We start from the raw sequence: 22,573 nt of genomic DNA on the forward strand, positions 1-22,573 counted from the left end.
GGATCACACAGACTGATTCTCACTGATTCCAGGATCACACAGACTGATTCTCACTGATTCCAGGATCACACAGACTGATTCTCACTGATTCCAGGATCACACAGACTGATTCTCACTGATTCCAGGATCACACAGACTGATTCTCACTGATTCCGGGATCACACAGACTGATTCTCACTGATTCCGGGATCACACAGACTGATTCTCACTGATTCCGGGATCACACAGACTGATTCTCACTGATTCTGGGATCACACAGACTGATTCTCACTGATTCCAGGATCACACAGACTGATTCCAGGATCACACAGACTGATTCTCACTGATTCCGGGATCACACAGACTGATTCTCACTGATTCCAGGATCACACAGACTGATTCTCACTGATTCCAGGATCACACAGACTGATTCTCACTGATTCCGGGATCACACAGACTGATTCTCACTGATTCCAGGATCACACAGACTGATTCCAGGATCACACAGACTGATTCTCACTGATTCTGGGATCACACAGACTGATTCTCACTGATTCCAGGATCACACAGACTGATTCTCACTGATTCCGGGATCACACAGACTGATTCTCACTGATTCCAGGATCACACAGACTGATTCTCACTGATTCCAGGATCACACAGACTGATTCTCACTGATTCCAGGATCACACAGACTGATTCCGGGATTACACAGACTGATTCTCACTGATTCCGGGATCACACAGACTGATTCTCACTGATTCCAGGATCACACAGACTGATTCTCACTGATTCCGGGATCACACAGACTGATTCTCACTGATTCCAGGATCACACAGACTGATTCTCACTGATTCCAGGATCACACAGACTGATTCCGGGATCACACAGACTGATTCTCACTGATTCCAGGATCACACAGACTGATTCTCACTGATTCCAGGATCACACAGACTGATTCCAGGATCACACAGACTGATTCCGGGATCACACAGACTGATTCTCACTGATCCCAGGATCACACAGACTGATTCCAGCATCACACAGACTGATTCTCACTGATTCTGGGATCGCACAGACTGATTCTCACTGATTCCGGGATCACACAGACTGATTCTCACTGATTCCGGGATCACACAGACTGATTCTCACTGATTCCAGGATCACACAGACTGATTCTCACTGATTCCAGGATCACACAGACTGATTCTCACTGATTCCAGGATCACACAGACTGATTCCTGCATCACACAGACTGATTCTCACTGATTTCAGGATCACACAGACTGATTCCAGGATGACACAGACTGATTATCACTGATTCTGGGATCACACAGACTGATTCTCACTGATTCCGGGATCACACAGACTGATTCTCACTGATTTCGGGATCACACAGACTGATTCTGGGATCACACAGACTGATTCTCACTGATTCTGGGATCACACAGACTAATTCTGACTGATTCCGGTATCACACAGACTGATTCTCACTGATTCCAGGATCACACAGACTGATTCTCACTGATTCCGGGATCACACAGACTGATTCTCACTGATTCCAGGATCACACAGACTGATTCTCACTGATTCCAGGATCACACAGACTGATTCTCACTGATTCCGGGATCACACAGACTGATTCTCACTGATTCCAGGATCACACAGACTGATTCTCATTGATTCCAGGATCACACAGACTGATTCTCACTGATTCCAGGATCACACAGACTGATTCTCACTGATTCCAGGATCACACAGACTGATTCTCACTGATTCCAGGATCACACAGACTGATTCTCACTGATTCCATGATCACACAGACTGATTCTCACTGATTCCAGGATCACACAGACTGATTCTCACTGATTCCAGGATCACACAGACTGATTCTCACTGATTCCGGGATCACACAGACTGATTCTCACTGATTCCAGGATCACACAGACTGATTCTGGGATCACACAGACTGATTCTCACTGATTCCAGGATCACACAGACTGATTCTCACTGATTCCAGGATCACACAGACTGATTCTCACTGATTCCAGGATCACACAGACTGATTCTCACTGATTCCGGGATCACACAGACTGATTCTCACTGATTCCAGGATCACACAGACTGATTCCAGGATCACACAGACTGATTCTCACTGATTCCGGGATCACACAGACTGATTCTCACTGATTCCAGGATCACACAGACTGATTCCAGGATCACACAGACTGATTCTCACTGATTCCAGGATCACACAGACTGATTCTCACTGATTCCAGGATCACACAGACTGATTCTCACTGATTCCAGGATCACACAGACTGATTCTCACTGATTCCATGATCACACAGACTGATTCTCACTGATTCCAGGATCACACAGACTGATTCTCACTGATTCCAGGATCACACAGACTGATTCTCACTGATTCCGGGATCACACAGACTGATTCTCACTGATTCCAGGATCACACAGACTGATTCTGGGATCACACAGACTGATTCTCACTGATTCCAGGATCACACAGACTGATTCTCACTGATTCCAGGATCACACAGACTGATTCTCACTGCTTCCAGGATCACACAGACTGATTCTCACTGATTCCGGGATCACACAGACTGATTCTCACTGATTCCAGGATCACACAGACTGATTCCAGGATCACACAGACTGATTCTCACTGATTCCGGGATCACACAGACTGATTCTCACTGATTCCAGGATCACACAGACTGATTCCAGGATCACACAGACTGATTCTCACTGATTCCAGGATCACACAGACTGATTCTGGGATCACACAGACTGATTGTCACTGATTCCAAGATCACACAGACTGATTGTCACTGATTCCAGGATCACACAGACTGATTCTCACTGATTCCAGGATCACACAGACTGATTCTCACTGATTCTGGGATCACACAGACTGATTCTCACTGATTCCGGGATCACACAGACTGATTCTCACTGATTCCAGGATCACACAGACTGATTCTCACTGATTCCAGGATCACACAGACTGATTCTCACTGATTCCAGGATCACACAGACTGATTCTCACTGATTCCGGGATCACACAGACTGATTCTCACTGATTCCGGGATCACACAGACTGATTCTCACTGATTCCGGGATCACACAGACTGATTCTCACTGATTCCGGGATCACACAGACTGATTCTCACTGATTCCGGGATCACACAGACTGATTCTCACTGATTCCGGGATCACACAGACTGATTCTCACTGATTCCGGGATCACACAGACTGATTCTCACTGATTCCAGGATCACACAGACTGATTCTCACTGATTCCAGGATCACACAGACTGATTCCGGGATCACACAGACTGATTCTCACTGATTCCGGGATCACACAGACTGATTCTCACTGATTCCGGGATCAGATGGACAGGTGGTCAGATGGACAGGTGGTCAGATGGACAGGAGGACAGGTGGTCAGGAGGACAGGAGGACAGATGGTCAGATGGTCAGATGGTCAGATGGTCAGATGGTCAGATAGACAAGTGGTTGGATGGACAGGTGGTCAGATGGTCAGGAGGACAGATGGTCAGATGGACAGGTGGTCAGATGGTCAGGAGGACAGATGGTCAGGAGGACAGGTGGTCAGATGGACAGGTGGTCAGATGGACAGGTGGTCAGATGGACAGGTGTTCAGATGGTCAGGAGGACAGGTGGTCAGATGGACAGGAGGACAGATGGTCAGATGGTCAGATGGACAGGTGGTCAGATGGACAGATGGTCAGATGGTCAGATGGACAGGTGGTCAGATGGTCAGGAGGACAGATGGTCAGGAGGACAGGTGGTCAGATGGACAGGTGCTCAGATGGACAGGTGGTCAGATGGACAGGTGGTCAGATGGTCAGGAGGACAGGTGGTCAGATGGACAGTTATAACTCTCTCTGTTACACCCCACTCACATTATAAAACTCCTGTTATATCTCTCTATCTGAAACCTTCTTCAATGGTGATCGTTTGTACAACTGAGTGGCTTGCGTTAAGAGTCAACCACACAGTGTGGGACTGGAGTCACACGTAGGCCAGACTGGTTGGAGGTTACAGGGTCAATTCCCTGAAAGACATTAGTGAACCAGTCAGGTTTTTAAGCTCATTCAATGTCACAACTGGCCTCGAGGGGGATTTCAACCTTTAGCCCCCCGAGTTGCTATCCCAGGACCATAACCAGAGCACGGCCCTACTCCATGGCTTTTTTTTAGTGCCTGTGGCACCTCGCTCGTGATTCTCCGCTACACTAATGCGTCGGCACCTACCAGTGTGGAACGGCGTGGCGATTCGATCTCCCGTCCCCGAAGCGCAGGCACTGTCCTGAAGCGGCCAGCGACAGCCGCTGACCGACCTCTGGCAGGACAGCGGGGGAAATGAGACGATGGAATCAGCAGGGAAAAGAGATTTTTAAAATTTATTTTTTTATTCGTTCACGGGATGTGGGCGTCGCTGGCGAGGCCGGCATTTATTGCCCATCCCTAATTGCCCTTGAGAAGGTGGTGGTGAGCCGCCTTCTTGAACCGCTGCAGTCCGTGTGGTGACGGTTCTCCCACAGTGCTGTTAGGAAGGGAGTTCCAGGATTTTGACCCAGTGACGATGAAGGAACGGCGATATATTTCCAAGTCGGGATGGTGTGTGACTTGGAGGGGAACGTGCAGGTGGTGTTGTTCCCATGTGCCTGCTGCTCTTGTCCTTCCAGGTGGTAGAGGTCGCGGGTTTGGGAGGTGCTGTCGAAGAAGCCTTGGCGAGTTGCTGCAGTGCATCCTGTGGATGGTACACACTGCAGCCACAGTGCTCCGGTGGTGAAGGGAGTGAATGTTTAGGGTGGTGGATGGGGTGCCAATCAAGCGGGCTGCTTTATCTTGGATGGTGTCGAGCTTCTTGAGTGTTGTTGGAGCTGCACTCATCCAGGCAAGTGGAGAGTATTCCATCACACTCCTGACTTGTGCCTTGTAGATGGTGGAAAGCCTTTGGGGAGTCAGGAGGTGAGTCACTCGCCGCAGAATACCCAGCCTCTGACCTGCTCTCGTAGCCACAGTATTTATATGGCTGGTCCAGTTAAGTTTCTGGTCAATGGTGACCCCCCAGGATGTTGATGGTGGGGGATTCGGCGATGGTAATGCCGTTGAATGTCAAGGGGAGGTGGTTAGACTCTCTCTTGTTGGAGATGGTCATTGCCTGGCACTTATCTGGCGCGAATGTTACTTGCCACTTATCAGCCCAAGCCTGGAAGTTGTCCAGGTCTTGCTGCATGCGGGCTCGGACTGATTCATTATCTGAGGGGTTGCGAATGGAACTGAACACTGTGCGGTGGAGGGGAAGAGCAGAGAGAGAGGAATTGAACGAGAATGAGGGCAAAGGAGAGAGGGCGGTGGCGGGGGGGGGGAGAGAAGAGAGCAAGAAGGAAAGCAGAGACAGGAGAAACCCAGTAACTTTGTCGAACTGGAGGTTTGGGCTACAGCCGATTGGGCGTGTGCTCCGTCAAAGCATGAAAATACCATTAAATTTTCAGTTTGTGGATGAGAGAACAGATGGGGCACATCCTGGGTTCAAATAACAGAATACCTCTGCTTGAGCCAGAGCGAGTGGGTGTGGGCCTGAATATGGGAACTGAGAGCTTGGACGTCAGCCATTGGAAAGGCTCTTTCATGGCCCATTGGTTCCTGCCTTTCCCAGCAGTAACATCCTTTAGTTTTTGTTGGCCCAAGTGGATGTTTTTTTTTTAGTCACATGTGGGGGTTTTGACCGCATTGCTGGCTGGAAGTCTCTTCACGCTGAAAGCAGTCTTGCGTTAGCCTGCCACTCGCAGTAAAGACGGAGCTCGATGTCGGATCATAGATCGGAAACCTCAGGCCCGTTTCAAGGCCTTTTGTTCCGTGCGTTTCCACGAGGGCTCCGCTGGTGTTTGTTAAAATCCCTGAAAGACCCGAATAAATTAATCCTTCATTTTAGTCAAGCCACGGCCGCCCCTGTATCTGTCTGCTCTTTTTTTTTTTAACGGGGGTGGGGATTGTTTTTAATTATCTCCCTTTCTTTCCTTTCCTACGTTACCAACAGTGACCACACTTCAAAAGTACTTCATTGGCTGTAAAGCGCTTTGGGACGTCCTGAGGCCGTGAAAGGCCCTGTAGAGGCAGTGGCCCATAAGAATTTTCTGGAACGGGATAGGACCATTAGACCCAAGAGTCTTGCCCCTCTCTGATGGATCGTCCGCACTCTACCTGCCTTCTCTCCGTATATCCCTCAGGCGGGGCTTTGGTTGTGTGGGTGTGGGCCGGCCCTCTTGTGGTCATTGTCCGTGTGACTACCCCCAGGCGGTGAATGCCCTCTGGCTATTTGGAGGGTATCAGAGCGGAGCCCCATCCACTGCTAGTCCCACGTGCACACACTTGCTCAAACTTCCCAAAGGGGCAGACCCCAGCTAGCAATCAGGGGCAGGAGACCCTGGCGCTCATCTTGGTAACAAGAACACGGGTGGCACTGCCCCCAACAGCTCAATCATCCCAACCCAGGCGCCCCCCCCCGCCATCGCCCAGGGAATGCTCCTTGCACGTTTGCCTTCACCGCGTTAGGTTGGAATCGGCAGTTTTCTGGACTCGATTGGCACCGAGACTCGGGAGCCCCCCGGCTGTTTCATTGTGCAAAGTGCCAGTTGGTGGGGTGGAGGGAGGGGGCAGGCAAAGAGCAGGAGGGAAGATGAGGTAAAGCAGGGAGTACTGGTCGGCTGACGTCACAGGCCCCTGGATTGTAGGAGGAAGGGACGACCGAGGGATGGGAGCAATCCCAAAGCGCCAAGGCCCTAACGAACGAGTTACAACCGGAGACGGTAGCGGCGAGTCTCGATTTCAACGCCAGAGCGGTAATTTTTGGCGAAGCCGCCTGTCACACGTCTCTCCACCGACTCCAGTGAGTGAAGGGCGGAGGAAGAGTGAGCAGGACGGAGGGACAAGAGCGGAGAGCTCGTTGTTTCTCTGAGCCTCGGAAGTTTGGGAGTTCTGCAATAGGGGGGGTCACAGAGACAACGCAACGTGTTTCTGGAGAGCAATGGGGTTGGGGGATACGGGCGAGATGGTAGGGTTGATCCATGAAAAAAGTGCGCCCAGTGACGATCCAGCGAGAAGGAAGGGCGGGGTGCCTCGCGCAGCAGACTTGAGGTTTTAGGAGGGACGAGAGACGCCAGATTACAAAAGCGAAAATACCGCCTATCTGGAAACGTGAAATAAAATCCGGAAAATGCTGGAAACGCTCAGCAGGCCGGGCAGCATCCGTGGAGAGAGAAACAGGGTTAACGTTTGAGATCGATGGCACCGAATCAAACCACTGTTCCGTCTTCCTCCTTAGACTTGGCTGACCCAAAGACCGGAATCACTGGTGGAGTGGAGTGTCCCCAGGGCTACAAGAGACTCAACAGCACTCACTGCCAAGGTAAGTGACGGTGGATAATTCTCCCAGCCTATTCGATCCTCCGCCTGGTCGTGTACATCGCCTGGTGTGTGCGCACCGGGCAACGCAGACCAGGAAAGTCCCAGGTTTCGACCCTCAGTCCGTCGGTGAAAGGCTCTGGGATGTCCTGAGGTGCGATCGAAACGTTGCTTCCTTTGCCTCGTGAGGCGGAGATTTTAGTCATTCTGGATTTCAAAGATGCACTTCCTTCGCCCCCCCCCTCTGAAAGTTCCGTCTCTCACTGAGCAGGGGGGGGGTGGTGGGAAGTGGAGGGACGGGGTACAGGTTCCTCGGGCGCTGGGCTACCCACCTCAGGGCCCATTCTTCGTGGGTGAGCAGAGACGAGGTGTGCTGACCTGCAGTTCAAGGGCACTTGACGGCAGGGCTCCCTGGATAGCAGTCAGGAACAGGAACCCTGGATAAAGTTATTGTCTGCCTGGGTCCAGAGGATAATTGCAAGCCCAGCTGTTGGTCCCTCCTGAAGAAGAAAGACCTGCATTTATATAGCGCCTTTCACCACCTCAGGATGTCCCAAAACGCTTCACAGCCAATGAGGTACTTTTGAAGTGCGGCCACTGTTGTAATGTAGGAATTGCGGCAGCCGATTTGCGCACAGCAAGATCCCACAAACAGCAACGTGATGATGAGCAGATCATCTGTTTTTTAGTGATGTGGGTTGAGGGATAAATATCGGCCCCAGGACACCGGGGAGAACTCCCAATAGAGACCGTGGGATCTTTTACATCCACCCGAGAGGGGCAGACGGGGCCTCGGTTTAACGTCTCATCCGAAAGACGGCACCTCCGACAGTGCGGCGCTCCCTCAGTACCGACCCTCCGACAGTGCGGCACTCCCTCAGTACTGACCCTCCGACAGTGCGGCGCTCCCTCAGTACTGACCCTCCGACAGTGCGGCGCTCCCTCAGTACTGACCCTCCGACAGTGCGGCGCTCCCTCAGTACTGACCCTCCGACAGTGCGGCGCTCCCTCAGTACTGACCCTCCGACAGTGCGGCGCTCCCTCAGTACTGACCCTCCCACAGTGCGGCGCTCCCTCAGTACTGACACTGGGAGTGTCGGTCTGGATTATGGGGCTCAAGTCTCTGGAGTGGGACTTGAATGGAACTATGACATTTGAGAGCCGATTTCTGACGTTTGCTGGCTCCTCGCCAGCGTGGCAAACTCAGAAAATCAGCCCACTGATGTCTGCTTCACATTTCTGGACACATCGCTCAAAGTCAGCACTGTCCAGTTCAGAACTGCACAAGTGGCAGCTTTAATTCCCATTGTGATATACCCGTTGGTGCACTCCAAACAGCGACCGACATACAGTGAGCCAGCTGGGAACACAGAGTGTAAAATAACTGCATCTCTCTCTCCCCCTCCCTCTCTCTTTGCTCCCTCTCTCTCTCCATCTCTCTCTCTCTCCCCCTCTCTCTCTCTCCCCCTCTCTCTCCCATTCTCTCTCTCTCTCTCTCTCTCTCACTCTCACGGCCCCTCTATCTCTCTCTTTGCTCTCTCTCTCCCCTTCTCTCTCCCACTCTCTCTTTCTCTCTCTCTCTCTCTCTCTCTCTCCCCCTCTATCTCTCTCTTCCTCCTCTCTCTTTTCCATTCTCTCTCCCTCTCTCTCTTACTGTCCCTCTCTCCCTCTCTCTCTCTTTCTCTCCCCTCACTCCTCTCCCCCTCTCTCTCCCCCTCCCGCTCTCTCCCCCTCCCTCTCTCTCCCGTTCTCACTCTCCTCCCCTCTTTCTCTCCCACTCACTCCCTCTCCCTCCCCCTCTTTCTCTCGCCCCTCTCTCTCCTCCTCTCTCTTTCTCTCCCCTCACTCTCTCTCTCTATCCCCTCTCTCTTCCCCTCTCTGTCACTCTCTTTCTCTCCCCCCCTCTCCCTCTCCCCCTCTCTCTCTTTCTCTCCCCCCTCTCTCTCCTCCTCTCTTTTTCTCTCCCCTCTCTCTCTCTCTCCCCCTCTCTCTCTCCCCCCTCTCTCGCTCTCTTTCTCTCCCCATCTCTCTCTCCCCCCTCTCTCTCTCTGCCCCTCTCTCTCTTCCACCCCCTCTCTCTCTCCCCCCTCTCTCCTTCCCCCTCTCTCTCTCTCTCCCTCTCCCCCCTTTCTCTCTTCCACCCCCTCTCTCTCTCTCCCCCCCCTCTCTCCCTCTCCCCTCTCTCTCTCCCACCCCCTCTCCCCCTCTCTCTCTCCCTCACCCCCTCTCTCTCTCTCTCTCCCCCCTCTCTCCCTCTCCTCCTCTCTCTCTCCCACCCCCTCTCTCTCTCTCTCCCAACCCCTCTCTCTCTCTCTCTCCCCCCCTCTCTCTCTCCCACCCCCTCTCCCCCTCTCTCTCTCCCTCTCCCCCTCTCTCTCTCCCACCCCCTCTCTCTCTCTCTCCCCCTCTCTCCCTCCCCCCTCTCTCTCTCCCACCCCCTCCCTCTCTCCCTCTCCCCCCCTCTCTCTCTCCCACCCCCTCTCTCTCTCTCTCCCTCCCCCCTCTCTCCCTCTCCCCCCCTCTCTCTCTCCCTCTCCCATCCTCTCTCTCTCCTGCTCCCTCCCCCCTCGCTCCCTCTCCCCCTCTCTCTCTCGCTCTCCCCCCCTCTCTCTCTCCCACCCCCTCTCTCTCTCTCTCCCTCCCCCCCTCTCTCTCCCTCCCCCCTCACTCTTTCTGCTCCATCCAGATATTAACGAGTGCCTGATGCAGGGAGTCTGTCAGAATGCAGAGTGTCTCAACACTCAGGGGAGCTTCCGTTGTGCTTGCAAGCCTGGCTACACAATGGGACCGTCGCGGACGCACTGTATCAGTAAGTGTGATCAGGACTCCGGGGGTCAAAGGTACACGTTGGCTGCGGCCTCATGTGGTACACTCAGCCGTTCAGTGTATATCAGAGTGTTACAGTGAGGGGTGTGGGTTATATCAGTGTTCCAGTGAGGGGTGTGGGGTATATCAGTGTTACAGTGAGGGGTGTGGGGTATATCAGTGTTACAGTGAGGGGTGTGGGGTATATCAGTGTTACAGTGAGGGGTGTGGGGTATATCAGTGTTACAGTGAGGGGTGTGGGGTATATCAGTGTTACAGTGAGGGGTGTGGGGTAAATCGGTGTTACAGTGAGGGGTGTGGGGTACATCAGTGTTCCAGTGAGGGGTGTGGGGTATATCAGTGTTACAGTGAGGGGTGTGGGGTAAATCGGTGTTACAGTGAGGGGTGTGGGGTACATCAGTGTTCCAGTGAGGGGTGTGGGGTATATCAGTGTTACAGTGAGGGGTGTGGGGTATATCAGTGTTACAGTGAGGGGTGTGGGGTATATCGGTGTTGCAGTGAGGGGTGTGGGGTAAATCGGTGTTACAGTGAGGGGTGTGGGGTACATCAGTGTTCCAGTGAGGGGTGTGGGTTATATCAGTGTTCCAGTGAGGGGTGTGGGGTATATCAGTGTTACAGTGAGGGGTGTGGGGTATATCAGTGTTACAGTGAGGGGTGTGGGGTATATCAGTGTTACAGTGCGGGGTGTGGGGTATATCAGTGTTACAGTGAGGGGTGTGGGGTATATCAGTGTTACAGTGAGGGGTGTGGGGTATATCAGTGTTACAGTGCGGGGTGTGGTGTATATCAGTGTTACAGTGAGGGGTGCGGGGTATATCAGTGTTACAGTGAGGGGTGTGGGGTATATCAGTGTTACAGTGAGGGGTGTGGGGTATATCAGTGTTACAGTGAGGGGTGTGGGGTATATCAGTGTTACAGTGCGGGGTGTGGGGTATATCAGTGTTACAGTGAGGGGTGTGGGGTATATCAGTGTTACAGTGAGGGGTGTGGGGTATATCAGTGTTACAGTGAGGGGTGTGGGGTATATCAGTGTTACAGTGAGGGGTGTGGGGTATATCAGTGTTACAGTGAGGGGTGTGGGTTATATCAGTGTTACAGTGAGGGGTGTGGGGTATATCAGTGTTACAGTGCGAGGTGTGGGGCATATCAGTGTTACAGTGAGGGGTGTGGGGTATATCAGTGTTACAGTGAGGGGTGTGGGGTAAATCGGTGTTACAGTGAGGGGTGTGGGATATATCAGTGTTACAGTGAGGGGTGTGGGGTATATCGATGTTACAGTGAGGGGTGTGGGGTATATCAGTGTTACAGTGAGGGGTGCGGAGTATATCGGTGTTACAGTGAGGGGTGTGGGGTATATCGGTGTTACAGTGAGGGGTGTGGGGTATATCAGTGTTACAGTGAGGGGTGTGGGGTATATCAGTGTTACAGTGAGGGGTGTGGGGTATATCAGTGTTGCAGTGAGGGGTGTGGGGTATATCAGTGTTACAGTGAGGGGTGTGGGGTATATCAGTGTTACAGTGAGGGGTGTTGGGTATATCAGTGTTACAGTGAGGGGTGTGGGGTATATCAGTGTTACAGTGAGGGGTGTGGGGTATATCAGTGTTACAGTGAGGGATGTGGGTTATATCAGTGTTACAGTGAGGGGTGTGGGGTATATCAGTGTTACAGTGAGGGGTGTGGGGTATATCAGTGTTACAGTGAGGGGTGTGGGGTATATCAGTGTTACAGTGAGTGGTGTGGGGTATATCAGTGTTAAAGTGCGGGGTGTGGGGTATATCAGTGTTACAGTGAGTGGTGTGGGGTATATCAGTGTTACAGTGAGGGGTGTGGGGTATATCAGTGTTACAGTGAGGGGTGTGGGGTATATCAGTATTACAGTGAGGGTTGTGGGGTATATCAGTGTTACAGTGAGGGGTGTTGGGTATATCAGTGTTACAGTGAGGGGTGTGGGGTATATCAGTGTTACAGTGAGGGGTGTGGGGTATATCAGTGTTACAGTGAGGGATGTGGGTTATATCAGTGTTACAGTGAGGGGTGTGGGGTATATCAGTGTTACAGTGAGGGGTGTGGGGTATATCAGTGTTACAGTGAGGGGTGTGGGGTATATCAGTGTTACAGTGAGTGGTGTGGGGTATATCAGTGTTAAAGTGCGGGGTGTGGGGTATATCAGTGTTACAGTGAGGGGTGTGGGGTATATCAGAGTGTTACAGTGAGGGGTGTTGGGTATATCAGTGTTACAGTGAGGGGTGTGGGGTATATCAGTGTTACAGTGAGGGGTGTGGGGTATATCAGTGTTACAGTGAGGGGTGTGGGGTATATCAGAGTGTTACAGTGAGGGGTGTTGGGTATATCAGTGTTACAGTGAGGGGTGTGGGGTATATCAGTGTTACAGTGAGGGGTGTGGGGTATATCAGTGTTACAGTGAGGGGTGTGGGGTATATCAGTGTTACAGTGAGGGGTGTTGGGTATATCAGTGTTACAGTGAGGGGTGTTACAGTGAGGGGTGTGGGGTATATCAGTGTTACAGTGAGGGGTGTGGGGTATATCAGTGTTACAGTGAGGGGTGTGGGGTATATCAGTGTTACAGTGAGGGGTGTGGGGTATATCAGTGTTACATTGCGGGGTGTGGGGTATATCAGTGTTACAGTGAGGGGTGTGGGGTATATCAGTGTTACAGTGAGGGGTGTGGGGTATATCAGTGTTACAGTGAGGGGTGTGGGGTACATCAGTGTTCCAGTGAGGGGTGTGGGGTATATCAGTGTTACAGTGCGGGGTGTGGGGTATATCAGTGTTACAGTGAGGGGTGTGGGGTATATCAGTGTTACAGTGAGGGGTGTGGGGTATATCAGTGTTACAGTGCAGGGTGTGGGGTATATCAGTGTTACAGTGAGGGGTGCGGGGTATATCAGTGTTACAGTGAGGGGTGTGGGGTATATCAGTGTTACAGTGAGGTGTGTGGGGTATATCAGTGTTACAGTGAGGGGTGTGGGGTATATCAGTGTTGCAGTGAGGGGTGTGGGGTATATCAGTGTTACAGTGAGGGGTGTGGGTTATATCAGTGTTACAGTGAGGGGTGTGGGGTATATCAGTGTTACAGTGCGGGGTGTGGGGCATATCAGTGTTACAGTGAGGGGTGTGGGGTATATCAGTGTTACAGTGAGGGGTGTGGGGTAAATCGGTGTTACAGTGAGGGGTGTGGGATATATCAGTGTTACAGTGAGGGGTGTGGGGTATATCGATGTTACAGTGAGGGGTGTGGGGTATATCAGTGTTACAGTGAGGGGTGCGGGGTATATCGGTGTTACAGTGAGGGGTGTGGGGTATATCGGTGTTACAGTGAGGGGTGTGGGGTATATCAGTGTTACAGTGAGGGGTGTGGTGTATATCAGTGTTACAGTGAGGGGTGTGGGGTATATCAGTGTTACAGTGAGGGGTGTGGGGTATATCAGTGTTACAGTGAGGGGTGTGGGGTATATCAGTGTTCCAGTGAGGGGTGTGGGGTATATCAGTGTTACAGTGAGGGGTGTGGGGTATATCAGTGTTACAGTGAGGGGTGTGGGGTAAATCGGTGTTACAGTGAGGGGTGTGGGGTATATCGGTGTTACAGTGAGGGGTGTGGGGTATATCAGTGTTACAGTGAGGGGTGTGGGCTATATCAGTGTTACAGTGAGGGGTGTGGGGTATATCAGTGTTACAGTGAGGGATGTGGGTTATATCAGTGTTATAGTGAGGGGTGTGGGGTATATCAGTGTTACAGTGATGGATGTGGGTTATATCAGTGTTACAGTGAGGGGTGTGGGGTATATCAGTGTTACAGTGCGGGGTGTGGGGTATATCAGTGTTACAGTGAGTGGTGTGGGGTATATCAGTGTTACAGTGAGGGGTGTGGGGTATATCAGTATTACAGTGAGGGTTGTGGGGTATATCAGAGTTACAGTGAGGGATGTGGGTTATATCAGTGTTACAGTGAGGGGTGTGGGGTATATCAGTGTTACAGTGAGGGGTGTGGGGTATATCAGTGTTACAGTGAGGGGTGTGGGGTATATCAGTGTTACAGTGAGGGGTGTGGGGTATATCAGTATTACAGTGAGGGTTGTGGGGTATATCACACTTACAGTGAGGGGTGTGGGGTATATCAGTGTTACAGTGAGGGGTGTGGGGTATATCAGTGTTACAGTGAGGGGTGTGGGGTATATCAGTGTTACAGTGAGGGGTGTGGGGTATATCAGTGTTACAGTGAGGGTGTGGGGTATATCAGTGTTACAGTGAGGGGTGTGGGGTATATCAGTGTTACAGTGAGGGGTGTGGGGTATATCAGTATTACAGTGAGGGTTGTGGGGTATATCAGAGTTACAGTGAGGGGTGTGGGGTGTATCAGTGTTACAGTGAGGGGTTTGGGGTATATCAGTGTTACAGTGCGGGGTGTGGGGTATATCAGTGTTACAGTGAGGGGTGTGGGGTATATCAGTGTTACAGTGGGGGGTGTGGGGTATATCAGTGTTACAGTGAGGGGTGTGGGGTATATCAGTGTTACAGTGAGGGGTGTGGGGTATATCAGTGTTACAGTGGGGGGTGTGGGGTATATCAGTGTTACAGTGAGGGGTGTGGGGTATATCAGTGTTACAGTGAGGGGTTTGGGGTATATCAGTGTTACAGTGAGGGGTGTGGGGTATATCAGTGTTACAGTGCGGGGTGTGGGGTATATCAGTGTTACAGTGCGGGGTGTGGGGTATATCAGTGTTACAGTGAGGGGTGTGGGGTATATCAGTGTTCCAGTGCGGGGTGTGGGGTATATCAGTGTTACAGTGAGGGGTGTGGGATATATCAGTGTTACAGAGAGGGGTGTGGGGTATATCGGTGTTACAGTGAGGGGTGTGGGGTATATCAGTGTTACAGTGAGGGGTGTGGGGTATATCAGTGTTACAGTGCGGGGTGTGGGGTATATCAGTGTTACAGTGAGGGGTGTGGGGTATATCAGTGTTACAGTGAGGGGTGTGGGGTATATCAGTGTTACAGTGAGGGGTGTGGGGTATATCAGTGTTACAGTGAGGGGTGTGGGATATATCAGTGTTACATTGGGGGGGGAGGGTTATACCAGTGTTACAGTGAGGGGGGTGTGGGTTATACCAGTGTTACAGTGGGGGGTGGTGGGTTATACCAGTGTTACAGTGGGGGGTGGTGGGTTATACCAGTGTTACAGTGAGGGGGGTGTGGGTTATACCAGTGTTACAGTGGGGGGTGGTGGGTTATACCAGTGTTACAGTGAGGGGGGTGTGGGTTATACCAGTGTTACAGTGGGGGGTGGTGGGTTATACCAGTGTTACAGTGAGGGGGGTGTGGGTTATACCAGTGTTACAGTGAGGGGGGTGTGGGTTATACCAGTGTTACAGTGCGGGGTGTGGGTTATACCAGTGTTACAGTGGGGGGGGGGTGGGTTATACCAGTGTTACAGTGGGGGGTGTGGGTTATACCAGTGTTACAGTGCGGGGTGTGGGTTATACCAGTGTTACAGTGGGGGGGGGGTGGGTTATACCAGTGTTACAGTGGGGGGTGTGGGTTATACCAGTGTTACAGTGAGGGGGGTGTAGGTTATACCAGTGTTACAGTGGGGTGTGTGGGTTATACCAGTGTTACAGTGGGGGGGTGTGGGTTATACCAGTGTTACAGTGGGGGTGTGTGGGTTATACCAGTGTTACAGTGGGAGGGTGTGGGTTATACCAGTGTTACAGTGGGGGGGGGGGGTTATACCAGTGTTGCAGTGGGAGGGTGTGGGTTATACCAGTGTTACAGTGGGGGTGTGTGGGTTATACCAGTGTTGCAGTGGGAGGGTGTGGGTTATACCAGTGTTACAGTGGGGGGGGGGGGTTATACCAGTGTTACAGTGGGGGTGTGTGGGTTATACCAGTGTTACAGTGGGGGGGTGTGGGTTATACCAGTGTTACAGTGGGGGGGTGTGGGTTATACCAGTGTTAAAGTGGGGGGGGGGGGTTATACCAGTGTTACAGTGGGGGGGTGGGTTATACCAGTGTTACAGTGGGGGGTGGGTTGGTTATACCAGTGTTACAGTGGGGGGTGGGTGGGTTATATCAGTGTTACAGTGAGGGTGTGTGGGTTATACCAGTGTTACAGTGGGGGTGTGTGGGTTATACCAGTGTTACAGTGGGGGGGTGTGGGTTATACCAGTGTTACAGTGGGGGGGTGTGGGTTATACCAGTGTTACAGTGGGGGTGTGTGGGTTATACCAGTGTTACAGTGGGGGGTGTGGGTTATACCAGTGTTACATTGGGGGGGTGTGGGTTATACCAGTGTTACAGTGGGGGTGTGTGGGTTATACCAGTGTTACAGTGGGGGATGTGGGTTATAGCAGTGTTACAGTGGGGGGGTGTGGGATATATCAGCCGTTGAGTGATTGAGGTGTGTTTGTGCCTCCTGTCCAGTGGCGAAGTCGGTGGAGAAGGGGCCGTGTTACCTCCTGGTGAACCCCGAGAAGCAGTGTGCGTACGCACTGGGCGGAGAGCTGAGCAAACAGATCTGCTGCTGCACGGTGGGGAAAGCGTGGGGGTCCGACTGTGACCCCTGCCCCATCCCTGGAACAGGTAGGTGATTAACCCACTGCGCCCCCTCATTCCCCATCACCCACTAAATGTCAAATGGACGCCAGAATTACCCAGGTTCTCGGAGGAAAGAAAGACCTGCATTTATACAGCACCTTGCACATCCTCCAGACGGCCCAAAGCGCTTTACAGCCAATGAGGTACTTTTGAAGTGTAGTCACTGCTGTAATGTCGGAAACACAGTAACCAATTTGAGCACAGCAAGATCCCACAAACAGCAATGTGGTAAATGAGCAGATGATCTATTTTTAGTGATGTTGGTTGAGGGATAAATATCGGCCCCAGGACACCGGGGAGAACTCCCCCTGCTCTTCTTCCAATAGTGGCCGTGGGATCTTTTACGTCCACCTGAGAGGGGCAGACGGGGCCTCGGTTTAACGTCTCATCCGAAAGACGGCACCTCCCTCAGTACTGTACTGGAATGTCAGCCTAGAGTCTTTGTGCTCAGGTCTCTGGAGTGGTACTTGAAACTAATCCCACTGCCCCGCTCTCTCCCCATCGTCCTGTATCAATCCCCAAACTAATCCCACTGCCCCACTCTCTCCCCATAGACCTGTATCAATCCCCAAACTAATCCCACTGCCCCACTCTCTCCCCATAGCCCTGTATCAATCCCAAACTAATCCCACTGCCCCACTCTCTCCCCATAGACCTGTATCAATCCCAAACTAATCCCACTGCCCCACTCTCTCCCCATAGTCCTGTATCAATCCCCAAACTAATCCCACTGCCCCACTCTCTCCCCATAGCCCTGTATCAATCCCAAATTAATCCCACTGCCCCGCTCTCTCCCCATAGTCCTGTATCAATCCCAAACTAATCCCACTGCCCCGCTCTCTCCCCATAGCCCTGTATCAATCCCAAACTAATCCCACTGCCCCGCTCTCTCCCCATAGCCCTGTATCAATCCCAAACTAATCCCACTGCCCCACTCTCTCCCCATAGCCCTGTATCAATCCCAAACTAATCCCACTGCCCCGCTCTCTCCCTATGGCCCTGTATCAATCCCAAACTAATCCCACTGCCTCGCTCTCTCCCTATGGCCCTGTATCAGTCCCCAAACTAATCCCACTGCCCCGCTTTCTCCCCGTAGTCCTGTATCAATCCCAAACTAATCCCACTGCCCCGCTCTCTCCCCATAGCCCTGTATCAATCCCAAACTAATCCCACTGCCCCGCTCTCTCCCCATAGCCCTGTATCAATCCCAAACTAATCCCACTGCCCCACTCTCTCCCCATCGCCCTGTATCAATCCCAAACTAATCCCACTGCCCCGCTCTCTCCCCATAGCCCTGTATCAATCCCAAACTAATCCCACTGCCCCGCTCTCTCCCCATAGCCCTGTATCAATCCCAAACTAATCCCACTGCCCCACTCTCTCCCCAAACTAATCCCACTGCCCCACTCTCTCCCTATGGTCCTGTATCAATCCCCAAACTAATCCCACTGCCCCACTCTCTCCCCAAACTAATCCCACTGCCCCACTCTCTCCCTATGGTCCTGTATCAATCCCCAAACTAATCCCACTGCCCCACTCTCTCCCTATGGTCCTGTATCAATCCCCAAACTCACCCCACTGCCCTGCTCTCTCTCCAAAACCTTGAATCTCCCTCTGCTTCAAATGTTCATCTAGTTTACCCTTAAAAGATGCAATGTCCTGGGCCTCGACCACTCCCAAAGCATTCCCCGTCCTTTCCACCAAGTCCTGTGATTTTAGGCTGGATTTGCCCGTGCCAGTTCAGTGATTTCTTGGGAAAATGCCCTTCGCTGTGCGTCAGAGCACTGCTTCGTTAGCCCTGAGCGAATTGTTAACCCTTTTCCTTGTCTGTCTGCCGAAGCCGAGTTTCAGGAGACGTGCCCGGCCGGAATGGGCTATCACTTCTCCAGCTCCCACCAGAAGATCAGTATCCCACCGGGCAGCAGCATCACGGTCCGGATCGATCCGGATGGCAAGGCCAGGATAATCCAGGTGCCGGTCTCCGTGCCCACTTCCAGCGCACACGATGCACATTCCAAGGACTACGGCGAGGGTTTGTATGAGCTGTAATCATATGTCAGGGGAGGGCTCCCCTCTACACCACCCTGCCAGTGCTGGATGGGCAGTGTCCATTATAGGGCAAGTGGTGTTAGTGTCACTGTTGGAATCTGGACCGGAGAGGTGGGGGTATAGACTCTCCCACCTTTGCTGACTGTTAAGTTCCAACATGAAACGAGTTTAGACCACTGGATGTGTTAGGGTTAGCGTTAACCTGCAGACGGGTACATCATGGACAGTCGCTAGTGTCCGAAAGATATAATGAATGGAGCAATAGCAGTCAGGGATTACTCATTCACTGGGTCCACAATCCCAAACAACGGCCTGTTCATGGCCTCTCTCGGGAGTCCTGCTCACACAGGGATGGATGCGGGTCTCTCTGTGATTCCCCCACACACACACAGTGACGGGACGGGGGGTCTGTGTCTGTGATTCCCCCCCACACACACAGTGATGGGACGGGGGGTCTGTGTCTGTGATTCCCCCCCCCACACAGTGATGGGACGGGGGGTCTGTGTCTGTGATTCCCCCACACACAGTGATGGGACAGGGGGTCTGTGTCTGTGATTCCCCCACACACACAGTGATGGGACAGGGGGTCTGTGTCTGTGATTCCCCCACACACACAGTGATGGGACGGGGGGTCTGTGTCTGTGATTCCCCCCACACACAGTGATGGGACAGGGGGTCTGTGTCTGTGATTCCCCCCACACAGTGATGGGACGGGGGGGTCTGTGTCTGGGATTCCCCCACACACACAGTGATGGGACGGGGGGTCTGTGTCTGTGATTCCCCCACACACAGTGATGGGACAGGGGGTCTGTGTCTGTGATTCCCCCACACACACAGTGATGGGACAGGGGGTCTGTGTCTGTGATTCCCCCACACACACAGTGATGGGACGGGGGGTCTGTGTCTGTGATTCCCCCCACACACAGTGATGGGACAGGGGGTCTGTGTCTGTGATTCCCCCCACACAGTGATGGGACGGGGGGGTCTGTGTCTGTGATTCCCCCACACACACAGTGATGGGACGGGGGGTCTGTGTCTGTGATTCCCCCACACACAGTGATGGGACGGGGGGTCTGTGTCTGTGATTCCCCCACACACAGTGATGGGACGGGGGGTCTGTGTCTGTGATTCCCACACACACAGTGATGGGACGGGGGGTCTGTGTCTGTGATTCCCCCACACACACAGTGATGGGACGGGGAGGTCTGTGTCTGTGATTCCCCCCACACACAGTGATGGGACGGGGGGTCTGTGTCTGTGATTCCCCCACACACAGTGATGGGACGGGGGTCTGTGTCTGTGATTCCCCCACACACAGTGATGGGACGGGGGGTCTGTGTCTGTGATTCCCCCACACACAGTGATGGGACGGGGGTCTGTGTCTGTGATTCCCCCACACACAGTGATGGGACGGGGGGTCTGTGTCTGTGATTCCCACACACACAGTGATGGGACGGGGGGTCTGTGTCTGTGATTCCCCCCACACACAGTGATGGGACAGGGGTCTGTGTCTGTGATTCCCCCCCACACAGTGATGGGACGGGGGGTCTGTGTCTGTGATTCCCCCACACACAGTGATGGGACGGGGGGTCTGTGTCTGTGATTCCCCCACACACAGTGATGGGACGGGGGGTCTGTGTCTGTGATTCCCCCACACACAGTGACGGGACTGTAGTAACTGTGTCTCTCTTTATCTCCTCACAGCTTCCACGATCACATTGGTAAGTCGACGATCTGTAAAGTATTGAATGTTAAACTTCCCTCAGTGTTTTATGATCGAACTGCTTGTAGTAAAGGGGTGGCCAATCAGTGAAAGCTCAAGAGTTAGATACAGAAATGCCATCCTGACCAAGAGCCCTCAGTTGCGAATATAATAACCCAGTGTCCTCACCGTTACCATGGAATCGGGACCATTAATTCACTTTTCACAAGCATTTGTTTCCAGCTATTAACCTGATATCTGGATTTTATCTTTCCCCCTCTCTAACCCTCTCCCTCCCTCCTCTTCATTCCCCCTCTCTAACCCTCTCCCTCCCTCCTCTTCATTCCCCCTCTCTAACCCTCTCCCTCCCTCCTCTTCATTCCCCCTCTCTAACCCTCTCCCTCCCTCCTCTTCATTCCCCCTCTCTAACCCTCTCCCTCCCTCCTCTTCATTCCCCCTCTCTAACCCTCTCCCTCCCTCCTCTTCATTCCCCCTCTCTAACCCTCTCCCTCCCTCCTCTTCATTCCCCCTCTCTAACCCTCTCCCTCCCTCCTCTTCATTCCCCCTCTCTAACCCTCTCCCTCCCTCCTCTTCATTCCCCCTCTCTAACCCTCTCCCTCCCTCCTCTTCATTCCCCGTCTCTAACCCTCTCCCTCCCTCCTCTTCATTCCCCCTCTCTAACCCTCTCCCTCCCTCCTCTTCATTCCCCGTCTCTAACCCTCTCCCTCCCTCCTCTTCATTCCACCTCTCTAACCCTCTCCCTCCCTCCTCTTCATTCCCCCTCTCTAACCCTCTCCCTCCCTCCTCTTCATTCCACCTCTCTAACCCTCTCCCTCCCTCCTCTTCATTCCCCCTCTCTAACCCTCTCCCTCCCTCCTCTTCATTCCCCCTCTCTAACCCTCTCTCTCCCTGCTCTTCATTCCACCTCTCTAACCCTCTCCCTCCCTCCTCTTCATTCCCCCTCTCTAACCCTCTCCCTCCCTCCTCTTCATTCCCCCTCTCTAACCCTTTCCCTCCCTCCTCTTCATTCCCCCTCTCTAACCCTCTCCCTCCCTCCTCTTCATTCCCCCTCTCTAACCCTCTCCCTCCCTCCTCTTCATTCCCCCTCTCTAACCCTCTCCCTCCCTCCTCTTCATTCCCCGTCTCTAACCCTCTCCCTCCCTCCTCTTCATTCCCCCTCTCTAACCCTCTCCCTCCCTCCTCTTCATTCCCCCTCTCTAACCCTCTCCCTCCCTCCTCTTCATTCCCCCTCTCTAACCCTCTCCCTCCCTCCTCTTCATTCCCCCTCTCTAACCCTCTCCCTCCCTCCTCTTCATTCCCCCTCTCTAACCCTCTCCCTCCCTCCTCTTCATTCCCCCTCTCTAACCCTCTCCCTCCCTCCTCTTCATTCCCCGTCTCTAACCCTCTCCCTCCCTCCTCTTCATTCCCCCTCTCTAACCCTCTCCCTCCCTCCTCTTCATTCCACCTCTCTAACCCTCTCCCTCCCTCCTCTACATTCCCCCTCTCTAACCCTCTCCCTCCCTCCTCTTCATTCCACCTCTCTAACCCTCTCCCTCCCTCCTCTTCATTCCCCCTCTCTAACCCTCTCCCTCCCTCCTCTTCATTCCCCCTCTCTAACCCTCTCCCTCCCTCCTCTTCATTCCCCCTCTCTAACCCTCTCCCTCCCTCCTCTTCATTCCCCGTCTCTAACCCTCTCCCTCCCTCCTCTTCATTCCCCCTCTCTAACCCTCTCCCTCCCTCCTCTTCATTCCACCTCTCTAACCCTCTCCCTCCCTCCTCTTCATTCCCCCTCTCTAACCCTCTCCCTCCCTCCTCTTCATTCCCCCTCTCTAACCCTCTCCCTCCCTCCTCTTCATTCCCCCTCTCTAACCCTCTCCCTCCCTCCTCTTCATTCCACCTCTCTAACCCTCTCCCTCCCTCCTCTTCATTCCCCCTCTCTAACCCTCTCCCTC

At 52.9% G+C, this 22,573-nt stretch overlaps 1 protein-coding gene across 1 annotated transcript in view; it reads left to right on the forward strand.

The window, feature by feature from the left end:
• The window catches only part of LOC137306334 (latent-transforming growth factor beta-binding protein 3-like), a 160,959-nt gene that overhangs the window by 89,126 nt on the left and 49,260 nt on the right, over positions 1-22,573 (forward strand). The window contains exons 5-9 of the mRNA XM_067975482.1: positions 7,354-7,437; positions 10,120-10,242; positions 16,697-16,855; positions 18,711-18,902; positions 20,624-20,640. Coding sequence (XP_067831583.1) covers positions 7,354-7,437; positions 10,120-10,242; positions 16,697-16,855; positions 18,711-18,902; positions 20,624-20,640 — 575 coding nt within the window. The remainder of the gene's footprint in view (positions 1-7,353; positions 7,438-10,119; positions 10,243-16,696; positions 16,856-18,710; positions 18,903-20,623; positions 20,641-22,573) is intronic.

This window comes from Heptranchias perlo, chromosome 43 (genome assembly GCF_035084215.1).
Source record: "Heptranchias perlo isolate sHepPer1 chromosome 43, sHepPer1.hap1, whole genome shotgun sequence".
Lineage (NCBI taxonomy): Eukaryota > Metazoa > Chordata > Chondrichthyes > Hexanchiformes > Hexanchidae > Heptranchias > Heptranchias perlo.